This window comes from Branchiostoma belcheri, unplaced genomic scaffold (genome assembly GCF_001625305.1).
Source record: "Branchiostoma belcheri isolate BF01 breed outbred unplaced genomic scaffold, Haploidv18h27 scaffold99, whole genome shotgun sequence".
NCBI classification, from domain to species: domain Eukaryota; kingdom Metazoa; phylum Chordata; class Leptocardii; order Amphioxiformes; family Branchiostomatidae; genus Branchiostoma; species Branchiostoma belcheri.
This window is the reverse complement of record NW_017804675.1, coordinates 431,205-453,981: the sequence shown is the minus strand read 5'-3', so window position 1 is coordinate 453,981 and position 22,777 is coordinate 431,205. Positions and strand designations below refer to the sequence as shown.

General features: G+C 43.5%; 2 protein-coding genes across 2 annotated transcripts; one reads left to right on the top strand and one right to left on the bottom strand.

Annotated features, from left to right (window-relative positions):
• Nucleotides 1-747: 747 nt before the first annotated feature.
• LOC109462119 lies at nt 748-22,520 on the top strand. Its single transcript, XM_019758619.1, has 14 exons — nt 748-988; nt 1,111-1,158; nt 3,251-3,301; nt 11,780-12,017; nt 12,649-12,802; nt 13,516-13,625; nt 14,500-14,652; nt 15,028-15,169; nt 15,947-16,054; nt 16,328-16,490; nt 16,857-16,933; nt 18,882-19,052; nt 21,037-21,195; nt 21,613-22,520. The coding sequence occupies exons 1-14, from the start codon at nt 940-942 to the stop codon at nt 21,820-21,822; spliced, it is 1,833 nt and encodes a 610-aa protein (XP_019614178.1). The 5' UTR covers nt 748-939; the 3' UTR covers nt 21,823-22,520.
• LOC109462102 (low affinity immunoglobulin epsilon Fc receptor-like) lies at nt 9,400-11,132 on the bottom strand. The gene is made up of 4 exons (XM_019758599.1): nt 10,913-11,132; nt 10,576-10,721; nt 10,008-10,416; nt 9,400-9,842 (listed from the first exon to the last, which is right to left on the bottom strand). Exons 1-4 carry the CDS (start codon nt 11,130-11,132, stop codon nt 9,400-9,402), a joined length of 1,218 nt encoding a protein of 405 aa, XP_019614158.1.
• Nucleotides 22,521-22,777: the final 257 nt, after the last annotated feature.

The following is a 22,777-nucleotide window of genomic DNA, read 5'->3' as shown; positions in this document are numbered from 1 at the left end:
CACGTTTTGCTGAAAGTGAGGAGAATTAAATTACCTATTTTTTTCAATCAAAACATTCAACAAATTATCTTTAAAACACAACATTTCCAGAGAAATTTCATATCAATATGTGAAGGTGTACTGACTGTGTTTGTAGTATACATGTACATGTACAATTATTATGAATTGGTCTCCCCCATAAATGACAAATGGAATAGTCCTAAAACCCAGTCTAACCACTTAAGGTTGAATGAATGAAATGAACCATGTGTTAATCGTCTCTCGACACCAGTGTGCTACCTACAACCAGGCCTCATAATAACAACATCACGATACTGCTACAGTACTGTCATTTCAGTTAAGGGTACTGCGTTGTGGGTACCTTAAACCTTCACAAAGTACACTTAAATGTGTCTATGCATGGATAAAGCGAATAGACAGTAATACTATCGCTGCTTTTGTGTTCATGGCCCGTAAAAGGTATAATGCCTCGGGCGTGGATAAGCCGCGCCAGTTCACACACACTAACGTGTAGATTTTTTTGAAATACTCCTGGTAATGGATTGTATGTACACCGTAACATTCCTATGGATTCCGTAACATTCCTATGGATTCCGTAAAATTCGTATGAATTGTGTAAAATATCCGTATAAATTCTTGTGACTTTGGCACCTCTTTACATGCTAACTTTTGCCTTGTCACCCTGCCAGGCCCTCTAACAACATGCTAACTTTTGCCTTGTCGCCCTGCCAGGCCCTCTAACAACATGCTAACTTTTGCCTTCCCGCCCTGCCAGGCCCTCTAACAACATGCTAACTTTTGCCTTGTCACCCTGCCAGGCCCTCTAACAACATGCTAACTTTTGCCTTCCCGCCCTGCCAGGCCCTCTAACAACATGCTAACTTTTGCCTTGTCACCCTGCCAGGCCCTCTCACAAAACTAGCAGAAGAGAACAAGCAGATGGAACGAGAGTTTGCCAGGATGAGCGCAGAGTACAACCAAGGAGCAGGTAAAAATTTTATCAGACACTTTTACATGTATAAGAACTGTCTATTCCAGGTATATGTGTACAATCTATTAGACCTGGATAATCTCTGACATTAATAATGACGACTTCATATCATTCTACAGGCGATTCTGATTGGGTAGTGCCGAAGGACCCACTCTTGCGAAACGGCGGTAAGTAACGTTACACTTTCATTCATTCATTCATTCATTCATTCATTCATTCATTCATTCATTCATTCATTCATTCATTCATTCATCCATTCATTCATTCATTCATCCATTCATTCATTCATTCATCCATTCATTCATTCATCCATTCATTCATTCATTCTTTCACTCATTCATTCATTCATTCACTCACTCATTCAGTCATTCATTCATTTATTTATTCATTCATTGATTGATTGATTGATTCATTCATTCATTCATCTATTCATTCATTCTTTCATTCACTCACTCATTCATTCATTCTTTAACACTGTAAGAAAATTATATTCCTAACGTAACTAGGAAAACCTTCCATCGAAAAACATATCTGTTCCTTTATCTCTACTATAAAAAGTAACTGAAAAGAGAGAAGTTGAATTTTGAAGCGAGAATGATAGCTTTATTTTGTATCTGTGGACAGCATCTTTTCATCACATTTTGTAATATTGTTGTCTTACTGCCACACATTGTACCATGTACAATTGTCGAGCAATAAATTCATTCATTCATTCATTCATTCATTCATTCATTCATTCATTCATTCATTCATTCATTCATTCATTCATTCAAGTCACAACAAAATATGAATAAATGATTATTCATATTTTGTTGTGACCTGTACTTAGAGTTTTTTTGCATGTAACTTGCTATAGTGAGTAATAGCCACTGAATGTGTACATATTAATAACAGTTCACTAATTGCCTTTCTGACAAAAATGTGCAATAAAAGTCGTCATTCATTCATTCAGTTACAGCTGATATTTAGCATGCCCTAACATTCAGGTGGTCCTTATGTAGAGGTTGGCAGTGAATAAGAATAGTATTGAGCCATATTGGCCAACTCTCACTAATGCACAAGTTAAGCGAACATAATTCATGCTGTCACTAATTCAAACAAAATGAGTTCAAATCGCTGAACAAAGTATGTTGAGAGGTATTAAAGTCCAAGTTTACAGTAAACTTAACACAGTCTACAAAACGCTCAACAGCCGATTGTCTAAACCAAACATCAACAGTATTTTATGTAATCATGAAAGCTCATCTGTGTTGGTAGTTACATGTTTAGAGTTAAAACTTTTGATCCAACACAAAAAAGTTATCCCACCTAGATCTTCACTGGGTCAGTCTACTGAGGAAGACCAGAGTGACTGGTCGAAAGCTCTAGGTGAGAGAATTTTTTGGGTTGGGCCAAAAGTTTTAACTCTAAACAATGTTTTATATACTTTGAGCCCAGGTTAGTCTGTAAGTTCATTCATCAGCAATGCAAACTTATTAACACTTATAAACTCTACTTTAATAGATTTTTTCATATGTGCATATGTTGTAATAGATGTTGTTTGATTTTAAAGCTTTTAATGGGCTACGTCTTTAGTCTTAATCTTTGTAATTGTGAGCAAAAGTGCAATTCAGAACCCCTGGGTTCTGCAAAACTGTTTTACATTGACATCAATAAACCAGTCTTAGGCCTTAGAATCTAAGCCTTACATCAATAAACCAGCCTTAGGTGTATGACCCTGACCTCTCCACGTTGATGTATTGTATTGTTGTAATGTATGTGTAAATGTTTGTCTTGTCAGCAGGGCAAGCCCTTAATAATAGCCTCCTGGCTAGTTGGGCTGCCCTGGCTGTACAATTTGTTATTTTTACAGCCGAATAAATAAATAAATAAATACACCAGTCATAAGTTTGTCCCCAGTGTCCTAGTAGACATCTTCGTGGGCAAAACACTATAGTTGGTCAGCCCGTAACCAGTAAGGGTAACTGGTTTGTCCCTTTGTCAATTATGTTGTGTTATTGTATGTTAATTGTATTTTGTTGTGTGGCGCTGCTAAGATAAATTTTAAACTTGAGTGCAGCGCCACACGGTCTTTGTTACTGTATTGTTATGTGTTCATGAATATAATGAAACAATGTTGTGAATCTAATTGGGTGCAATACTCCGAACTATAACAGAACTGTATAAAATCATTATTTTTGCAATCCTCATAAGATGAGTTCGTGTTATAGACAAAGGAAATTTGTACTTCATGTTTCTCTGTTTTCTCCTATCTTGCAGATCTGTCAGTGATGACTGTCCAAGGTGGCAACAAAAACTTTCTCAAACCAGGCAAGTAACACACAATATCATCACCATCATTGCTTTCTGACTTTTTCACTTCAAGTCAACCAAATGCAGATTATGAAACTGTTTTTCTAAGATATTCTTGAGCTCATACTGACAAATCAAAAACCACACGTCTCTCTTGGGGTGAAGTACTGCTAAAAGGGAATGTCTAGATTATTCAGAATATACAACTCTATAGATTCAATCATGTAATGATGGACTTGAAACGTAAACTGTAAAAACTGACGCCTGGCTACAATAGTACAGTACTGCTTCATTCCATTACATTCAGTATTTCTCTTGTGCTGACTATTTTCTATTCGCTACAATTTTCGTCTAAAAAGAAGGCTCATCCAAACCACTAACATGTTTTGGGTTACAAAAGTGAACTGCAAAGACAGATGTTTCTTTACCATAAAAGAAAAGGTTTACCCATTTGAGAAGCGTTCACAATGTAGTTCTAGGAAAGAAACTTTCAGCGTGGAACTTTCTCCTGAGAGATTTGGAGAGTACTGCGTGGAGAAGAAAGGGTGATTTGCCTCCGTAGTAGTGGCAAAACGTGTGCTGATCGAGAAAGGTGGTCACAATCGAGATAAAATTTGTAAGAACATTTGGAAAAAACACTGAAGTTTTAGTCTTAAGTCTTACTAGTCAGTTTGACTGCGGATGTTCGGGGAGCCGCTGTTCAGTAGTGGTGAGAGTCCCGCCTGTCGTCTATGCCTATGGAGGTCCTGAAAAGAAAAAGGAGGAATTAGCAGGGATGAGATGTAGAATGATTTAGTATTTAGACTTTAGTAACAGGAGCCATGATGGTCTTATGGTTATTCTGATGGGTGCTTTAGCTGTGCCGTGTTTACTAGATGAAAGGGTTTTAAGAAATAGGGGATGCAATATGTACCTGGAGCAGTCTGGCATATGAAGCGAAACGTCTCGTGGCAGAAATAGTCGACCCACTTGTCTTTCATGATGACTGAGAATGAGAACGAGGAGTAAAGGACGCAATCTTGGTTGCCCCTCCGGTTGTCCGGTTGTCCCCGACCCCAGTTGTTGTACGACCCAAGAGGAGAGCCGTCCACCCACTCAAACCTTCCCTCTACGTGCCGATCGTGCAGGCCGATCCAGAAGTCCCCGCCCACGGACCTGTAAAGGGAGATGAGGAAGGCGTCGGTCCCGGCGTCTCGGGGCATGGCGAGGGTGCCGCCGTCTTCGCCACAGGCCGCGGTCGCTTGGTCGAAGGTTTTGTCTGTGTTGAAGACCTTGTAGCAGGTCCCACGCCACTTGGTGTAACCTTCGGGACAAGATACTGGAAAACAAGTTTTGTGTCAGCAACAGGCAAAGGATCATGTTAAAATGATGAAATACATGAAATAGATGCTTCATGAACAATGAATCTTCCAAAATCTACTAAAAACCAAAGTCTTCCCAATCTTGCGAAGATGCTGCTCCAGGGTGGCGGTCCGGCTGCGCTCGTTGTCCAGGTCGCGCTTCAAGGCGTCAACAGTGGTGGACAGTCGGAGCAAGGTGTCTTGGTCGCGCTTCAAGGCGTCAACAGTGGTGGACATGCCGTCTTGGGCGCGCTTCAAGGCGTCAACAGTGGTGGACATGTCGTCTTGGTCGCGCTTCAAGGCGTCAACAGTGGTGGACATGTCGTCTTGGTCGCGCTTCAAGGCGTCAACAGTGGTGGACATGTCGTCTTGGTCGCGCTTCAAGGCGTCAACAGTGGTGGACAATTGGGATATTTCCTACAATCGTGTATACACACGTCAGAATATTTAATATCGAACGTAAGAACCAATCGCACAAAAACAGCAGCAAATTTTGTAACTTAAAACAGAATGTGATGAGATTGAGAAAAATAGCTAGCCAACAGGCTTTATGGTACAAGACTGTTACCTGCTTGTTGCTGAACGTGAGAGGGGCGAGTCCCACGGCGCACAGGCTCAGTAGCACGGCGATGCCGGCGGCGAGGAAGCTGCAGCGGGCGCGGAGGAAGCTACAGACACCCCGGCGGCCGCTCGCTCCACCCGGATACGCGCGGTCTGGTAGAAAAATATATTTCGCTCAGGTTATCGCTTAAGTCAACTTACTAACTCAAAACATGTTGATGAATAGATATAGAACTTAAACGCTATATCAACAAAACAAAGCCAGAATTTAACATTTCATCCTTAATTATGCAAATAGCTCCAAGATCTACAAAATATGTGCATAGTGATGCCCAGTTTCAGCTAACTTTAAATTCACTCACCAGTATGAAATCCCATTAATCCATCAAAAGGTATTAATTTTGCAAATGAAGCCCTGATTCCTACCTAACTACCCTGTTTTTCACGACTGATGTCAGAAACACAGTGATATTTCTAAGGACTAAGGCCCGTTGTGCATGTGGCAGGAAAAGTGTACCTTTGACGAAGACGTGATTTCCATCGTACCGAATCCGGTGCGAGAACGTTCGCGTACCCTGCTGATGAATTTTACATGAGGGGCGTACAGTAAACAATGGAGGGTTTTCTTGTTGTCATGAAATTAGTCCGTACAGCAAACTAAGCAAAAATCAGTAGGTTAACATATACGCTTAAAATATTATCCTCTGATAGTGAAAATATCCACTGTAAAAGGCAGGTGTGAAAAACGTCGGTTACCTGCAGACGTTGCGTGACGTTTCACCTCCTCGGCGTCTTCGTACGTGTGTGAAGACGTGTCCCGGTCTTCCCGCTGCTTGTCAGAAGCGCCGTTGCCATGGCGGGCACGCCCGCGTGAACCACTCTGTTGGACGGGACGGGGTTGGGGCGGCCCGCTGGTTTGGCGGCTGTCGGGGCCGGAGAAAGGCAACCGGACAGGCTCTGCCTGCTCGTACATTTCGGCCGTACTGTGCAGACTGTATTGTTGCGCAGTGTATAACTGTGCAAAATTCATGAATATGGCAACTAACACCTTAATTAGTCTGAGTAAGGCTACATATGCCCGTATTTGGAAGAATGACGTGGGATGAGGTGATGCAATAGCATTTTGTTTATGCAAGAGCCTCTTTTTCGTGAAAAACGAAGTAGTCTGGGCTGGTAGGCAGAAACATAAAACAACTCTATTCAAACATAAGGGAGCGGTCTTCTTGTAATCGGTAAAATCTCGTGACTTTTACAGACATGTGCGCATGCACTATGGTTGTCATGCATACATGTAGCAGACATGCCCAAGCCCCCCTCCCCACTTCTTTGGTTGCCGACAAAATAGTAGATATTGTTTACACTAGATGACAGTGGCAGCAATACTCATGTTTTATGTTTTCTTCCTTTTGAATAGTATTTGGAAGCGAAATAGAGGGATTTATAGGTTAGACATGTCCGTTCTATCTCTATCTGCATGTCATACTTTCACCCCAGGTGATATTCTATTTCTTACAACACAAGATTAGTAATAAGAATTGTTGCCATGGCAAAGGTTTCTTGTTTGATGTTTATTCACGTTTTTAGTCTCGTGCGTTACAAAACATCTTATGGATATATTTTGCCCACGAAAAGACATCTACAGGTGTTTATTATATTGTTAACAATTTATTTTCGTGGAAAAAGAAATTAATCTGGGCTGGTAGGTAGAAACATCAAACAAAGCTATTCAAACATAAGAGAGAATTATCATTGTATGAGATAATGCAATAGCATTTTGTTTTTTTTTGCAAGAGGCACTTTCTCCTGATATACGGAGTATGGGGAAAGAAAGGGTGACTTGCTTCCGTAGTAGTGGCAATACGTGTCCTGGCCGAGAAAGGTAGAAGTGGGGGCACAAGCGAGATTAAACTTGTGAGAACATTTGGAAAAATACTAAAGTTTTAGTCTGAAGTTTTCCTAGTCAGTTTGACTGCGGATGTTCTGGTAGCCGCTGTTCGGTAGTGGTGAGTCCCGCCAGCTCGTACATTTCGGCCGTACTGTGCACACTGTGCAAAATTCATGAATATGGCAACTAACACCTTAATTAGTCTTACATAGTAAGGCTACATTTGCCCGTATTTGGAAGAATGACGTGGGATGAGGTGATGCAATAGCATTTTGTGTTTATGCAAGAGCCTCATTTTCGTGGAAAACGAAGTAGTGAGGGATGGTAGGCAGAAACATCAAACAAATCTATTCAAACATAAGAGAGAATTCTTATTTTAATCGGTAAAATCTCGTGACTTTTACAGACATGTGCGCATGCACTAACGTTGTCATACATACATGTAGCAGACATGCCCAAGCCCCCCTTCCCACTTCTTTGGTTGCCGACAAAATAGTACATATTGTTTACACTAGATGACAGTGGCAGCAATACTCATGTTTTATGTTTTGTCCCTTTTAAAAAGCATTTTTAAGTGAAATAGAGGGATTTATAGGTTAGCCATGTCCGTTCTATCTCTATCTGCATGTCATACTTTCACCCCAGGTGATATTCTATTTCTTACAACACAAGATTAGTAATAAGAATTGTTGCCATGGCGAAGGTTTCTTGTTTGATGTTTATTCACGTTTTTAGTCTCGTGCGTTACAAAACATCTTATGGATATAGTTTGCCCACGAAAAGACATCTACAGGTGTCCATTGTTAACAATTTATTTTCGTGGAAAAAGAAATTATTCTGGGCTGGTAGAATCATCAAACAAATCTATTCAAACATAAGAGAGAATTATTGTTTTATGAGATGATGCAATAGCATTTTGTTTTTTTGCAAGAGCCAGACTCATTTTCGCGAAAAAAGAAGTAATCTGAGCTGGTAGCCAGAAACATCAAACAAAGCTATTCAAACATAAGAGAGAATTCTTATGGTAATCGGTAAAATTTCGTGACTTTTACAGACATGATGCGCATGCACGAACGTTGTCATACATACATGTAGCAGACATGCCCAAGCCCCCCTCCCCACTTCTTTGGTTGCCGACAAAATAGTAGATATTGTTTACACTAGATGACAGTGGCATGTTTTCTCCCTTTTGAATAGCGCATGCACCAACGTTGTCATATATACACAAAAATGGTTTTCCTACACCGGGAATAGAACCCGGGCCTTGGCTGTGAGAGCGCCAAATCCTAACCACTAGCGGTAAGCTAAGCTCAAAACGACACTTCCCTCTCTTGGGCTGAAGTAATAAAGGTTATGTATACATAACGTGGAATATACAATTCTATAGATTATATACCATGTAATGATAGACATAAAACGCACTGTCTTGTCTTTTCACCCACAGATTCAGTTATTTACGTTCCTTAGTGTCCCCTCCTTCAGTTACCCTTGTTTTTATTTGTACCGGTCACCTGTTTTGTAACTAACACATGTGCAGCTGCTATTAATCCAATGCAAATTGGGTTCAGCAGTATACAAGAAGGGAAACCTAAATAGTAAATTCTCTCCGTGTGGAAACTGAAGAGTGTCTACAATAGTACAGTGCTGCTTCAAATAACATTCTATTCAGTATTTCTTCTGAGAATTTTTTTTTATTTAGTACAATTTTCGTCTGAAAACCAAGCTCATGCGAACCACTCACATGTTTTGGGTTACAAAAAGAGGATTGTAATGATAGATTTTTTTTACCTTAGATTTTAAATAGTTTAAGGTTGTACCCATTTAGAAAGCATTCACAGGGAAGCTTGTTCAATAGTGATGTAGTTCTAGGAAATACGCTTTCAGCGTGGAATTTTTTCCATGGAGTATGCAGGAAAAAAAAAGGTTGCTTCCGTAGTATTGGCAAAATTTGTCCTGGTCGAGAAAGTTCGAAGTCGGGGCACAGGAGAGTGAGTCACAAATGTGATCATTCTTGTGGGAATCTTTGGAAAAATACTTTTAAAAAGTTTTAGTCAAACGTTTTAAAAATTAGTCTTAAATCCATGTGTACTACATGTAGTTTAGTCGTAAGTCTTACTAGTCAGTTTGACTGCGGAAAGTCAGAAAGCCGCAGTACAGTGTTGGTGAGAGTCCCGCCTGTCGCCTATGCACGTCCTGGAAAAAGAATAAGAATAATCAGGCATAAGATGTATATAATGGTTCAGTTAAGGTTTGTGCCAGGAGCAATGATTGTCTGCTGCCTTATCCTGATGGGTGCTTAAGCTGTGCCATGTTTACTAGATAAAAGGGTTTTAGGAAATAGTGAGGATACAATAAGTACCTGGAGCAGTCTGGCATATGAAGTAAAACTTCAGGCGGCAGTCATGGTCGAGCCACTTGTATTTCCAGGCTGAGTACGCGAAGTAACGGACGCAATCTTCCCTGCCCCCATAGTTGTCCGGTTGTCCCGGACCCCAGGAGCTGTACGGCCCAAGTGCAGACCCGTCCACCCACTCAAACCTCCCCTCTTCGCGCTGATCGTGCAGGCCGAACCAGAAGGGCCGATACTCGCTCACGGAGTTGTGCAGGGTGATGAGGAAGGCGTTGGTCTCGGCGTCTCGGGGCATGGCGAGGGTGCCGCCGTCTTCGCCACAGGCCGCGGTCGCTTGGTCGAAGGTTTTGTCTGTGTTGAAGGCCTTGTAGCAGATCCCACGCCACTTGGTGTAACCTTCGGGGCAAGATGCTGGAAAACATGCTTTGTATCAGCAACAGGCAAAGGATGGGTCATGTTGAACATCAAGATATATATGCAACATTTGGTTATAGTATGCATATAGTAGGAAACATAATGATGCAATGTGACTATTTTAGAACATTTAGTGACATAAAGAACCAATATAATAGCAGAAAACAACTTTACGTAAGGCTTTCTCTTGAAGACGCGGCTCCGAGGTGGCGGTTGGGCTGCGCTCGTTGTCCAGGTCACGTTTCAAGGCGTCAACAGTGGTGGACAGTCGGCGCAAGGCTTCTTGGTCGCGCTTCAAGGCGTCAACAGTGGTGGACATGTCGTCTTGGTCGCGCTTCAAGGCGTCAACAGTGGTGGACATGTCGTCTTGGTCGCGCTTCAAGGCGTCAACAGTGGTGGACATGTCGTCTTGTTCGCTCTTCAAGGCGTCAACAGTGGTGGACATGCCGTCTTGGTCGCGCTTCAAGGCGTCAACAGTGGCGGACATGTCGTCTTGGTCGCGCTTCAAGGCGTCAACAGTGGTGGACATGTCGTCTTGGTCGCGCTTCAAGGCGTCAACAGCAGTCGACAATTGGGATATTTCCTACAAATGTGTATACAAAGGTCAGAATATTTAAATACCGAAGTAAGAAACAATCGCACATAAAACAGCAGCAAACTTTGTAACACGGGGCTTAAAACAGAATGTGATGAGATTGAGAAAAATAGTTAGCCAACAGGCTTTATGGTACAAGACTGTTACCTGTTTGTTGCTGAACGTGAGAGGGGCGAGTCCCACGGCGCACAGGCTAAGCAGCACGGCGATGCCGGCGGCCAGGCAGCTGCTGCGGGCGCGGAGGAAGCTACACAGACCCCGGCGGCCGCTCGCTCCACCTGGATACGCGCGGTCTGGTAGAAAAACATATTTCGCTCACCGATAATCGCTCACGTCAACATGTAAACATTGTCATCAAATTTACCCATACAGGAAAATATACAAAAGTCGGGAAGTGTTCTTATACCCTCTACTGCAAAAAAAAGCTCATACTTGATAGTACAAGTAGCCTCCGTGTAAAGCTGGTGTGAAAAACGTCGGTTACCTGCAGACGTTGCGTAACGTTTCACCTCCTCGGCGTTTTTGTACGTGTGTGAAGACGTGTCCTGGTCTTCCCGCTGCTTGTCAGAAGCGCCGTTGCCATGGCGGACACGCCCGCGTGAACCACTCTGTCGGACGGGACGGGGTTGGGGTGGCGGCCCGCTGGGTTGGCGGCTGTCGGGGCCGGAGAAAGGCGACCGGACAGGCTCTGCCTGCTCGTACATTTCGACTGTGCAGACAGCAGGTACGCAGTGCAACAACTAACGTCAAGGCGCATGCATATACACAAGGATGTCAAGATTAGTCTGAGAGGAAGGATATTTTTGCCCTTATTTGGAGGGGTGACGTGGTTTGACGTCTTGCCTATGGCATTTGTTTTCTGCAAGAGCCAGACTCATTTTCGGGGAAAAAGAACTTATCTGATCTGGCAGCAGAAACAGCAAACAAATCTATTCAAACTTGCGGGAGAACTCTAAATGTCATCACTTTTACAGACATACACCGATATTGTCATATAGACATGTACCAGAGATGCCCCCCCCCCACTCTTTGGTTGCCGATAAAATAGTAGAAATTGCTCTGTTTCTTCTTTTTCTTCCTTCTAAATAAGTTCGGTTACCTTGACCGGACGTCTGTCGCCATGGTAACTGGTGCTGTAGCAGACACCTTGTGGTGTAAGAGACATTATGTAGCAAGTGGCAGTTGGAGCGGCTGCTCAATATATATATATTTATGTGAATGTTGTTGAGTAAAAATAAACAGAGCAGTAGCAGGCTAGACCATGTGAAGGTAAAAATTCTGCATTTGCTTTTCAAATGTTATTTTTCTAGTTTTTAAGGCAACTTTCCTCTATGTTGTTCCCATGACACAGTTGGAGTTTCCTTTTCGGTGATCTGGAGCGGAGGAGGCGGCGGGAAAACCGAGAGGTTTGATATCCATTGCGCAGGCCCGAAACCCACCATCCACGCGCTATTGGACAGCCTGGGTCACGTGACCGATCTCTCCGGGAAGCTGGGGAGGGCTTACCTGGTCCCGGAGAAGGGGTCAAAGTTCGAAGGTGAACCGAACGTGGGCGTGCCAGCCCGGAGTCTGGATGGAGGCGTGTTCAGGTAAGACCAGTTGTTGTCACTTCCTCTTGCCTTTCTAGAACGGGTTAATGAAAAGTTTACTGCAAATACATGCCCGAGGGCTAATTGCAGTTACAAACAACATGTATGAAGAAAGAAAATACAATGGTATCTGGTATGTGGGACTACGTCTAACTTTGTACTATATTCTACAACATACATGGTAACGTTACTAGTTTTAATATTCAGATAATATAACAAGATGGCCGACTCATGACGTCACAGATCATCATGGCGGCGCCCATGTATTGTACGGTAAAACCGAACAAGTTTTTAAAAGCCTGTAAAACAATGCATGATGGCACACTTCAGTTCTAAGCACTAATTTCTACGGATGGCGATGATGAAATCCTATACAACATTCAGTGGAGGCCATATACATCAGGGCACTTCAACCATCGCTCAACCGGGACGGGGGGCGATATCGACTTCAGACAACCTTTGACCCTTTGCTGACGTCACACGTGAAAAAAATCACGTGTCCACAGCATTTGGGTCAGATAGCTGAGGAAGACTGAGTGATTCAGTCGAAAATTCCGATGAGTCAAATTCATGAGAAAAGTTTAACATTTTTCATAACATACAGCGGAGTTTGCATCATTTTTTTTTCTAGAATCTGTCTCTATGGCGACGACGGTAAACACGCAGCTGCGCAGATGGTGAGCGCGCACACGGAACAGGAGCTGGTCTGCAAACAGCGCTGCGCGGTGTACGTGACGGACCCACACAAGGACTGTATGACGGCGGCGTACGCGCTGAAAAAAGAGGTACACCGTTTTCTACATTGTATTTTGGCGACGTCTCAGGGAGGAGCCTAAAGGTACAGTATTGTGTGCAATTCGCAAGAATTCTAGGAATTGTAAAGGCATTTTGTCCACAGGAATATCCACAGGCATTTCTCTGACCCACATCTATGCCCACATTCCTGGAAACCCTTGGGAAGACCTAGAAGACCTGTCTGCCATGCACAAATGGCCCTACTTTCTGTGACCCCGGGGCTCGTTCACTATACACTCGGGGGAGGAGTGCACTGTATCTGTCTTGCTCAAAATCATGAAATGATGGCAGTGCCATGCAAACAATAACCCTAAAAGCAACCACCGTCGCCATGGCAATGTATGTTTTCATTGCCAGTTTTGTTGAAGTTGTATTCGTCAGGCCATAGACAAATAAGGGCATTGTGGTACAAACTGTAGGAAATTTACCTGGCCAACCTTTCGGTTACTCGTCGGCTAGCTTTTACACAACCTTTTATTCAGCCGACGTTTCGGTGACCGTCTGTCACCTTCCTCAGGGCAATTCTGACTGGTTCACTAGCTGCAGTGCAATGTGAACCAGTCAGAATTGCCCTGAGGAAGGTGACAGACGATCACCGGAACGTCAGCTGAATAAAAGACTTGGTTGTGTAAAAAGAGTCTCTTTACTCAATGTCTTACCAACCTGATGAAAATATTTACGGATGATTATGTGCGGTTTTCAGGAGAAGGCGGATGTGGAGGCAGTGCCGCTGATGGTGGACGTGTTACCGGGGGAGACGCTTCTTCGCGCGCTGTACAGGGACGCTCGCTTCAACGGCGCGGGGGTTAACAGGTAGGACAATAATTCGTGGGGTCGTGTGGCGTAGCGGCAGAGTGCTCGACTGGGAACCAAGAGGTCCCGAGTTCGAGTCCTGTGCTGAGCATATGCCCTTGGGAAAGGCTTTTAACACAACTTTCCTCACTTAACTCAAGTGAAAATGAGTATTGTCCTGTTTGTCTTATTTATTCTCTGCGTTAGTGGCGGCATAAAATAAGTTAAAATGACTTGAGTGTGCCGTCACCATGTCTTGTCATGATATGTTGGAATAAAAAAAAAACAGGTACGATACTAGACATATTACACACCGATTCGCCCATACTCGTACTTATTCAATTCAATTCACATACTGAGTCTGAATTGTGTTGTTCTGGTAGGTAAGACTTAGGCCTTTCAATTAATGTACGTATGACACTCGACACATTACACACCGATTCACGTTGTTGGTTACCCAGCGATGAGGCTTGTCACGAGGCTTCTTTGAAGTCTCACTGGGTCATTCTACCGAGGAAGACCAGAGTGACTGGTCGAAAGCCCTAGATGAGGGAACTTCTTTGTGTTGGATCAAAAGTTTTAACTTAACATAATAATGCTTAGCAATGCCTATGTATGTCACAATTGCACTACGTTCGGAAATGCATTGTTAACAGTAAAACTTAATTGCACTGTGAACCACGTAACGCCTTTAGTGCACTATCAACCAAGTAACATCTAGCGTCAATGCACAGTCAACCAGTCAGAATTGCCCAGATGAAGATGACAGACGGTCATCGAAACGTCGGCTTGTAAAAAAATAAATGGTTGTGATCAAAGAACTTTGCTATTCATTCGTTTACCAACCTGATGAAATTACTTACGGGTTTAAACATAAGACCTTTGTTGATGTTAGGTTCGTTGCGACCAAAGCGGATGATCCCGACTCGGGTAACCAGCTGCTGTCCCCCGGCGCGGAACTACACGGCAGCACGGTGCGACTGGCGCTGGCTGGGGAGGAACAGGTTACTTCCGAGGAGGCGGAGACAGCCAGGGATCCCGAGGGGAGGTGGGGAACTCATTTCTACTGATGTGGGCTTTTGGCACTGAATTGGTATTGCTTTGCTTACGGTGTTAGAAAGCAGCGGGAGGTCTTTAGTAAATCTATGTACATTTTGGAGGATTTTAACTATTTTGTAACTCAAAAGATTGCACTCTCAATCCCAGTCGTTGCCTTTGGTAGATTGTAACGACCCCCGTCTCCACACCGGCTTCAAACCTGATGGCACACGTGCAATCGTTCCCAAGCGTTCCTGAAGAAGTTCAATTCAGAATATTTACCCAGTTCAAAGGATACATCCAGTAGCTTGTCTTATTTTATGTCTTATGACTTATGTAACGTTTTACTTGGATTGTGTAACCTTCATCATGTACCTTCCGGCAGGGTCCTGTCGCGGTGCCTGGCGCCGTTCCTGATCGGGAGGGACCTGGGGGAGTACACGGGCGAGGGTAGCAAAGCCGGCGGGGCTGGGGAGGGCGGAGACAGCGGCAAGCAGTACTGGGACATGCGGCGTGCTCTACAGGAGGTACGTACTCATTCTATCCAGAACCGTGCATTATCCAGAACCACACCGTATCCCTAACCATGCTTTATCCAGAACTGTGTTTTATCCAGAAGTGTGCTTTATCCAAAACCGTGCTTTATGCGGAACCCTACTTAATCGTAAATCATAATTGATCTACAAAATGAGTCACAAAATCATTTTGTGACTCCAGGAAGAATAGATTTCATGTAAATCTAATGGAGATCTAATAAACAAACAAACAAACAAACAAACAATCTAGAACCGCACTCAGTTTATCCAGAACCATGCCCTATCCAAAATCGTACTTTATCCAGAACCGTGCTTTATCCAGAACCATGCTTTATCCAGAACAGTGCTTTATCCAGAACCATGCTTTATCCAGAGCCGTGCTTAATCCAGAATGATGCTCTATCCAGAACCGTGCTTTATCCAGAACCACGCTTTATCCAGAACCGTGCTTTATACAGAACCATGCTTTATCCTGGATAGCTTTATCCAGAACAGTTGTCAGCATGGTTTTGGATCGTCCACACGTATCCAGAGCCGTGTCTGGGGCAAACCTACATTACTGCGACTGTGATACTAGGGGACTATCTAACTAACCGTTATAGCCGTGTTCGTAGTCTTCATCAACCAGTTCTTCAGTCAGTTCAAAGGACACAGAACAGGAAATCGATATAATTCAAAGAAGTGATGAAATACATGGCATTTTGTACGCATTCGCACTGTCCTGTAGAGAGACATCACTGTGCCTATGTGTGTACTCGTCCTCTCCAGGTGCGAGAAGACGTTGATGGGTTCGAGGTTGATAAGATTTTAGCGGATCTTCAGGACGAGCTGCTGCGGACAGACTTCGACAAGAGAACCAACATCGCAGGAGGAAAGGTAACGCGCCAATGGTGTTAGAGGCCAAGCAAGAAATGTTGCTAACAAACATAACTGTAATAGACGGAAAGGTACAGAAAGAATGTCAACACCGCAGAACCTCGAACTTAAACTCTGTAGATAGAGTCGGCCTTGACCTTTAACCCTGCAGCTAGATGTGAACTTCGAATTTTAAATCCTGGTAATAGACGTGAAATTTGACCTTTAACCCTGCAGATAGACGTGAACTTTAACCCTGCAGATAGACGTGAACTTTGACCTTTAACCCCCCAGATTGACGTGACCGGTGACGCGTTTGAGCTGATTAACATGGAGAAGGCCGTGAGCGAGGCTTGTGAGGCGGACCCGATCTGTAAGGACGGAGTGCCGGGCGAGATGCAGTACTCACTGGTGCAGCACTTCAACTCTGTCGGTGTGGTGGGCTTCCAGGACGCAGGTATCATGCTTTTGGGATGTACTCACTAGATAGCCCAGATGTTATAATAGATGTACTGTGGGATGGGTATCACTGTTAGCAGTACTCACTGATCTGTAAGGACGGAGACGGAGTTAAATGAGGGATGCAGTACTCTTTAGTGCAGCACTTCAACTCTGTAGGCGTGGTGGGCTTCCAGGATATAGGTATCTTTTCTTAAATAATTTCAATATTCATAAAGTACAGCGCTTCAAGTTGCTTTGGGCAAGAAATTAGAATAAACTTCATATCAATAATTATACCATTTCTTGCTAAATACATGTAAACGAATAAAGGCAGTCATTTCTTAATATTGGACCTACTTTAAAGTTCTTTTTCTCTCCCCAGCTATTGGAGGTGGCTTCAGACTGGGGAGCAGGTATCTACTGACGTGTCACCACATGGTGGAAGCCATTCGCGAAATGGTAGGTCAGACATATATACCCTGATCCGGAACAGTATTTTTGTACATGTACATGTTTGCCTACCTGCCTAAGTGCCCAGGCCAGGTACTGGCCCCTTGCTCCCCTCCGTCAGGTTCCTCCAACCAGTTCTGTCAAGAGCGATAGCCTCAGCTACACTTAAGAGTAATCCCTGTGTCACTCTGTATCTGATCTTTCCACCTCTTGGGTGGTCTTCCCCGGGGTCTAGGGTTTTGGAAGTCCTGGTGGTATGCCTTATAAACTAGGGTGTTTGTCGGTCTTCGCATCACATGCCCAAACCATCTGAGCCTTCTAGTGCGTATCCTGTCAGTGATGGTTTGTTCCGCCCCAAGTCTTGACCGGATTTCTGCATTTGGGATGCAGTCCCTCAGGGTGATGCAGAGTATCACTCTTAAGCATCTCATTTCAAAGGATAGCAGTAGAAGTTCGTCCGATTTTTTCAGGGTCCATGTTTCACATGCATATGTAGCAATTGGCAGGATAAGTGCTTGGAACAGCCGTACTTTGAGGTTTTTGCTAATATCCCTTCGGTTCCATACTGTTTTTCTGAGCCTACCAAATGCAGAGGCAGCAAGCGCTATCCTCCTCTTAATGTCGCTAGTCGTGCCAGGGACAACACTTCCAAGAAAGACAAATTCAGGGACCTTCTCAACTGCTGTGTCATCTATCATGATGTTATCTGCTTCCTCACTAGTGATAACTTTACATTTTGCCGCATTGACCTTTAACCCCCATTTTTTACATGCAGACTCAAGTTCTGTTGTAGAGATTTGAAGTTTTCTAAATATAGCTGCTATAAGAGTGGTGTCATCAGCATATCTCTCCTCAGTAGAGAGGTTGTCATGTAGCTGAAAAGTGGGATCAAGACTTTTCAGCTCATCCATCACAAACTCAAGAAATATGTTGAAAAGGACAGGTGACAATAAGCAACCCTGCCTGACTCCCACTCCCACCTGGAACCAACTGGTAATTTGCCTGTTGATAATGACAGCACACTGAGTGTTCTTATACATTTCTTCTATGATGTTTACAATTTTCCCCTCTACCCCAATGGCTCTCATCATTTTCCACAGAGCCTTCCTCCAGACAGTATCAAAGGCAGCTTTGAAGTCAATGAAATGGAAATGAAGGTTTACTATTCTTTCCCTCGCTTTTTCCAAAATTTGTCTAACCACAAAAACAGCATCAACTGTACCCCGCCCGCTTCTAAAGCCAAACTGGGATTCCTTGAAGTGAGCTTCTGTTCTTTCCCTCATCCTGTCTAGTAGGATCCTAAGGAAAACTTTCCCGGGGATGGACAGTAGTGCAATGGCCCGATAATTACCGGGGTCAAACTTGCTTCCTTTCTTGTAAACGGGGACAACCAACATTTTTGACCATTCTCTAGGTGGTATCTCTTCATTCCATACTTTAGTGAAGATCAGATGTAGCATGTCAATCATACCTTCACCCCCCGTAGCTAGCACTTCTGCAGTGATTTCATCTGCTCCTGGGGCTTTTCTGAATTTCATCTTCTTTATTGCGCCTTTGATTTCTTCCCTACTTATTGGTGGGCCTTTATCTGTAATATCTGGGGCATCGGGGATTTCTTCTAAAGCTTCTTCCTGGTGTGGGAACTCATTATTCATGTTTATGTATGTTAAATTACAATGGTAGCAAAAAAAAACCCAAAAACAGTTACAGATATGCAAAGAGAGCCAAGAGTTAGAGAGAGAAAATATATGAAAGAATGTACAACCCCACCCTCAACAGGGGGGGGGGGGCTATGGGTAGATCTCTCCGGCACTTGAACCCTTGGCGCTCCCAGCCCCGAGAACAGACAACACTTAATCTTCTGTTCTGAAACAACAGGAGCTACTTGCCTAATGCACCTTGTCTTAACTTGTCTAACTTTTGTTTCCTTTTGGACTTTCATAAAATATTTCCCTAGGTGCAGAGGAAGGATCCTAGCGAAACCGACCCTCCCCCACTGGAACAGGCACATGTGGAGTTCCACCATTACACAGACGAGCTACAGCCGATGTCGTACAGCCGTTTCCTGTTCAAGGCTGAGCCGGTACACGAAGATCCTGACACGGACTTCTGTATTCTGGAACTACAGGTACGTTAAACTGTCACCATGGTAACTGGTGCTGTACCAGACACTGGGTGGTGTAGGGTTATGTAGCAAGTTGCAGCCGATGTCGTACAGCCGTTTCCAGTTCAAGGCAGAACCGGTACACGAAGATCCTGACACGGACTTATGTATTCTGGAGCTGCAGGTACGTTTTTTGCAGACTATGGGCGATGGATTTATTGTCTCTAACACCCCGTTCACAGTGAAACTTGTCGATCCGGATCGGCCGCCGATCGGGATCAAAATTATGCAAATGAAGTCAATCCGGATCGGTTTTCGCAGTGTGAACGCTCCAATCGGGATTGATTTTCTTCGATCCCGATCCAAAAGTAAACCACCTCGGGGAGGTAGTTCAAGACACTTGCGGCGGATCGGGATCGGGCGTAAACGCGAGTGTGAACGCAAAGTGGATTGGGTTCGGGGTTCGCTAGTGTAAGACTGACCACAAATACTACCACTACCGATCGGGTCTTATAATATGCAGTGACAAGGACGTTGTGTAATGCTATGGATACATTGCCAATCAAAATTATGAATAGAAAATATGCAGAAAGATGTTTACCCCAACCTCCCTGCCCCAACGTTACACTCAAGTGGAATGGCGAGCCAGTGGAATCGAGTGTTACAGCCCGAAAAATATCGGCCTTCACGCAACGGGAGCTAAACTCTGACCACCCAAACATGTTCAAAGAGGTGTTCTCTTTATTTCCGCTAATATTCCAGGCTGTACAAACTTTCTGAGTTCTTTTCTTGCAAAATTTACGGCGGAGTTACAGCGGCTATGGCATGTTCAAGATGGCGGGCTCGTGACACCTCAATCCATTTCTGAGCGTGATGCCCTGGCAATCCGGATCAGCAAAAAGCAGTGTGAACGCGCGGGTCGATCGGGATTAATGAATTTCTGATCGGGATCGGCAGTCAATCCAGATCCATTTTTTCACTGTGAACAGGGTCAAAGTCAAACAGCAAGGTCCTGGACGTGAAGTCGAAATCTAAGGTGGTGCTTTAAACTGTCATGGCAGATCTAGAATCATGCTTATCTAGTTCTATGAACGGGTTAGGGTTAGGGGATCAGGCAAGATTTTGGGTAGTCTTGGCGTATCCATGAATGTAGATTGTCCCAGCCACGGTTCTGGATATGCATGGCCTATCCAAAACCATGGTCCTGCCCTTGGTGCTGAAAGCAAAGTCCATTTAAAAGGATCTCGATCTGGATATACAGTGTATAGTGATATACAGTGTAAAGATTCTTAGGATGCACCATGTGAATCAGCATGTTGGTAGAACCTGATCAAAACCCGTAATGTATAGTGCATAGCACTTCGGCAGAACGTCTCATATAATGCCATATTCGCACATATAAGGTAACATCCCGTCTGTAGTTTCCAAATGTTATGTCCAAAAATATCGTCTGCAACAGGCAATATTCTGATGTAATGTTGAACAAACATCCAATGAAAACCGTGAAAAATCAGGGGTTCGCGCAGGCTTCTGTATTTGCTTGCAAATATTATTTTTCACCTCATCGCGTGTTAACACAAAGATGTCCACTCTCAGGTTGCGGAGGACCAAAGTGACCTCATCCAAAAGATGTCCACATTCATGCATGAAAGTTCATCTCAGTTGGTATAATACATAATGAGAATTCAAGTGTTCTCCAACTCAACAAAACTGATTCACCTTCGCTCAACCGGGACGGGGGGCGGTACCGACTTGCCACGAACTTTGACCCACTGCTGACGTCACACGTGGGTAAAAGTCACGTGTCTACAGCACTCGGGTTAGAAAGCTGAAGAAGACCGAAATCGAAAATTCCATTTTTAATAGTTAATTCTCATTATAAGGGTCCATTCCCGTGAACAAGGCTGACGGAGTCGGCCGAAAATTTGGGGTAAGTTCCAATTTACTTGTGTTGGATAGAACGTTTAACCCTTTTGGTCAATATTCTCATTATGTCCACACAATTCAGGTTGCGGAGGACCAAAGTGACCTCCTCCAAAAGCACCTGCCGGGACTGGGGAGCCTGCTGCCGCCCCAGGATGCACCGGGCGAGGCGGAAGTGACGTCATCCGCGGGAAAAGTCACCAAGGACGACGACAACCCTGCCGCCGTACGGACCGGCGAACAGGTCACGCAAGATTTGATTTTAAGCATTTGATTTATTGAAATTGCAATAGTGCGATACACGTGGGACACAGGCAGCTGTTGCTGTTCCACACATAGAAATAAATACAGGACAGACAATACTCATTTTCACTTTAGTGGGGGAAAGTCGTGTAAAGTGCCTTTCCCAAGAGCACAAGATCGGTGGCATGTCAGGACTCGAACCCGGGACCTCTTGGTCATAGAACGTTGAGATGTGTGCATATCCGTCTGACCTGTAGGTTTTGTGTTTTGATGAATAAACTTTTTTTTTACATTTACAATTCACTTGTACATTACAAGACATGGTGGTGAGGTACTCTAGCTTTCGCTAATTTTAGCCTCACCACCAAACATAAATTTAAAGTATACAATGACAAATAAACTTTTCATTTCTGCACAGGTGATGTTCTGGCGCTCTGGGATTCCCGGGTTCGACCGCAGGGGCCGGCTGACGGTCATGTCCAAGGGCACCAGGCCGATGTACAAGAACTCTGCCACCACGGTCATGCACTACGTCACCATGACGTCACTACGGGAACAGCTGTACGGGCTGGCAGGGAAAGGCGGGGTGGACGAAACTGTTGTCAAGGACATGTTTCCTTTGGAGTGAAACTTTAAGTTGCAAGACAGGAATATCTTAGCACCAATGGTTAGCATACATACTGTGTTATATAGATGCTAGGTGCTACATGTATAAGAGGATAGTTAGCCTTGAGGAAACTGTTGTCAAGGACATGTTTCCTTTGGAGTCAAACTTAAGGCACGAAAGACCTGCTATAAGCACTGATGGATTACCAAACATACTGGCTGTCCCTACTACATGTATATAGTTCATGAGCAGTAGATGTTTTATAAGGATTAAAAATTTTGACGCTGATATGGAGAAAGGGAGGCTGGTGTGAATCTTAAGTTGTAAGACACAAATATCTTAAAGTAATACCTGATAATGTAATACATGATTATTTAGCAATTTATGCATTGACCTACCTTATCTAGCTAGTTGAGTCAAATCTTGTCACTGCTTTGGAGAACGAATGCTGGAAGAAAAAGATAAAAAGAGCTAAAGATTTTGAAATATTAGTAAGCATCTATGATTTAGCATACTGGATGCATTGTGGAAGTCGTTGCAATTACATGACATTGTAGTTATCAGCATCAGACCTACCGTTTTCTGGTTATGCTACTTGAAAATATCCTGTATCCCTGCTATACTCAATGTTGTGTGCGATGATGCTATTAGTATGGGAAAAAACAATAACACATCATTAGAAAAAGCTATGAGCAATAATAGGTTAATATATACACAAAGTCGCCATTGGTTTTTGTTTATGATCATACTATTTGAAAATAAACTGCATCAAATGTTACAGTTTAACTAACTTTTAGAGAGTTCTTTGAGGCTAGTGTGAACAAGGGTATCAAAGACTGATAATTACCACAGACTGATGTTTTTATCATATAACATACATAATAACTGAACACATACAAGAACAAACGACGTAAATTCAACATAAAACACCATTTCTTTATTTTCCTCATACCATTTACTCGATAGACTCAAATGA

Bases quoted from the DNA above. Each gene is read 5' to 3' on its own strand.
- LOC109462102 (XM_019758599.1), bottom strand. From the start codon at position 11,132: ATGTACGAGCAGGCAGAGCCTGTCCGGTCGCCTTTCTCCGGCCCCGAC. The intron at 10,722-10,912 runs GTAACCGACGTT...TTTTTCTACCAG, and splicing joins ACGTTACGCAACGTCTGCAG to ACCGCGCGTATCCAGGTGGA. The intron at 9,843-10,007 runs GTAAAGTTGTTT...GCTGATACAAAG, and splicing joins TCTTCAAGAGAAAGCCTTAC to CATGTTTTCCAGCATCTTGC.
- LOC109462119 (XM_019758619.1), top strand. From the start codon at position 940: ATGGAACGAGAGTTTGCCAGGATGAGCGCAGAGTACAACCAAGGAGCA. The intron at 989-1,110 runs GTAAAAATTTTA...ATCATTCTACAG, and splicing joins AGAGTACAACCAAGGAGCAG to GCGATTCTGATTGGGTAGTG. The intron at 13,626-14,499 runs GTAGGACAATAA...TGTTGATGTTAG, and splicing joins AACGGCGCGGGGGTTAACAG to GTTCGTTGCGACCAAAGCGG.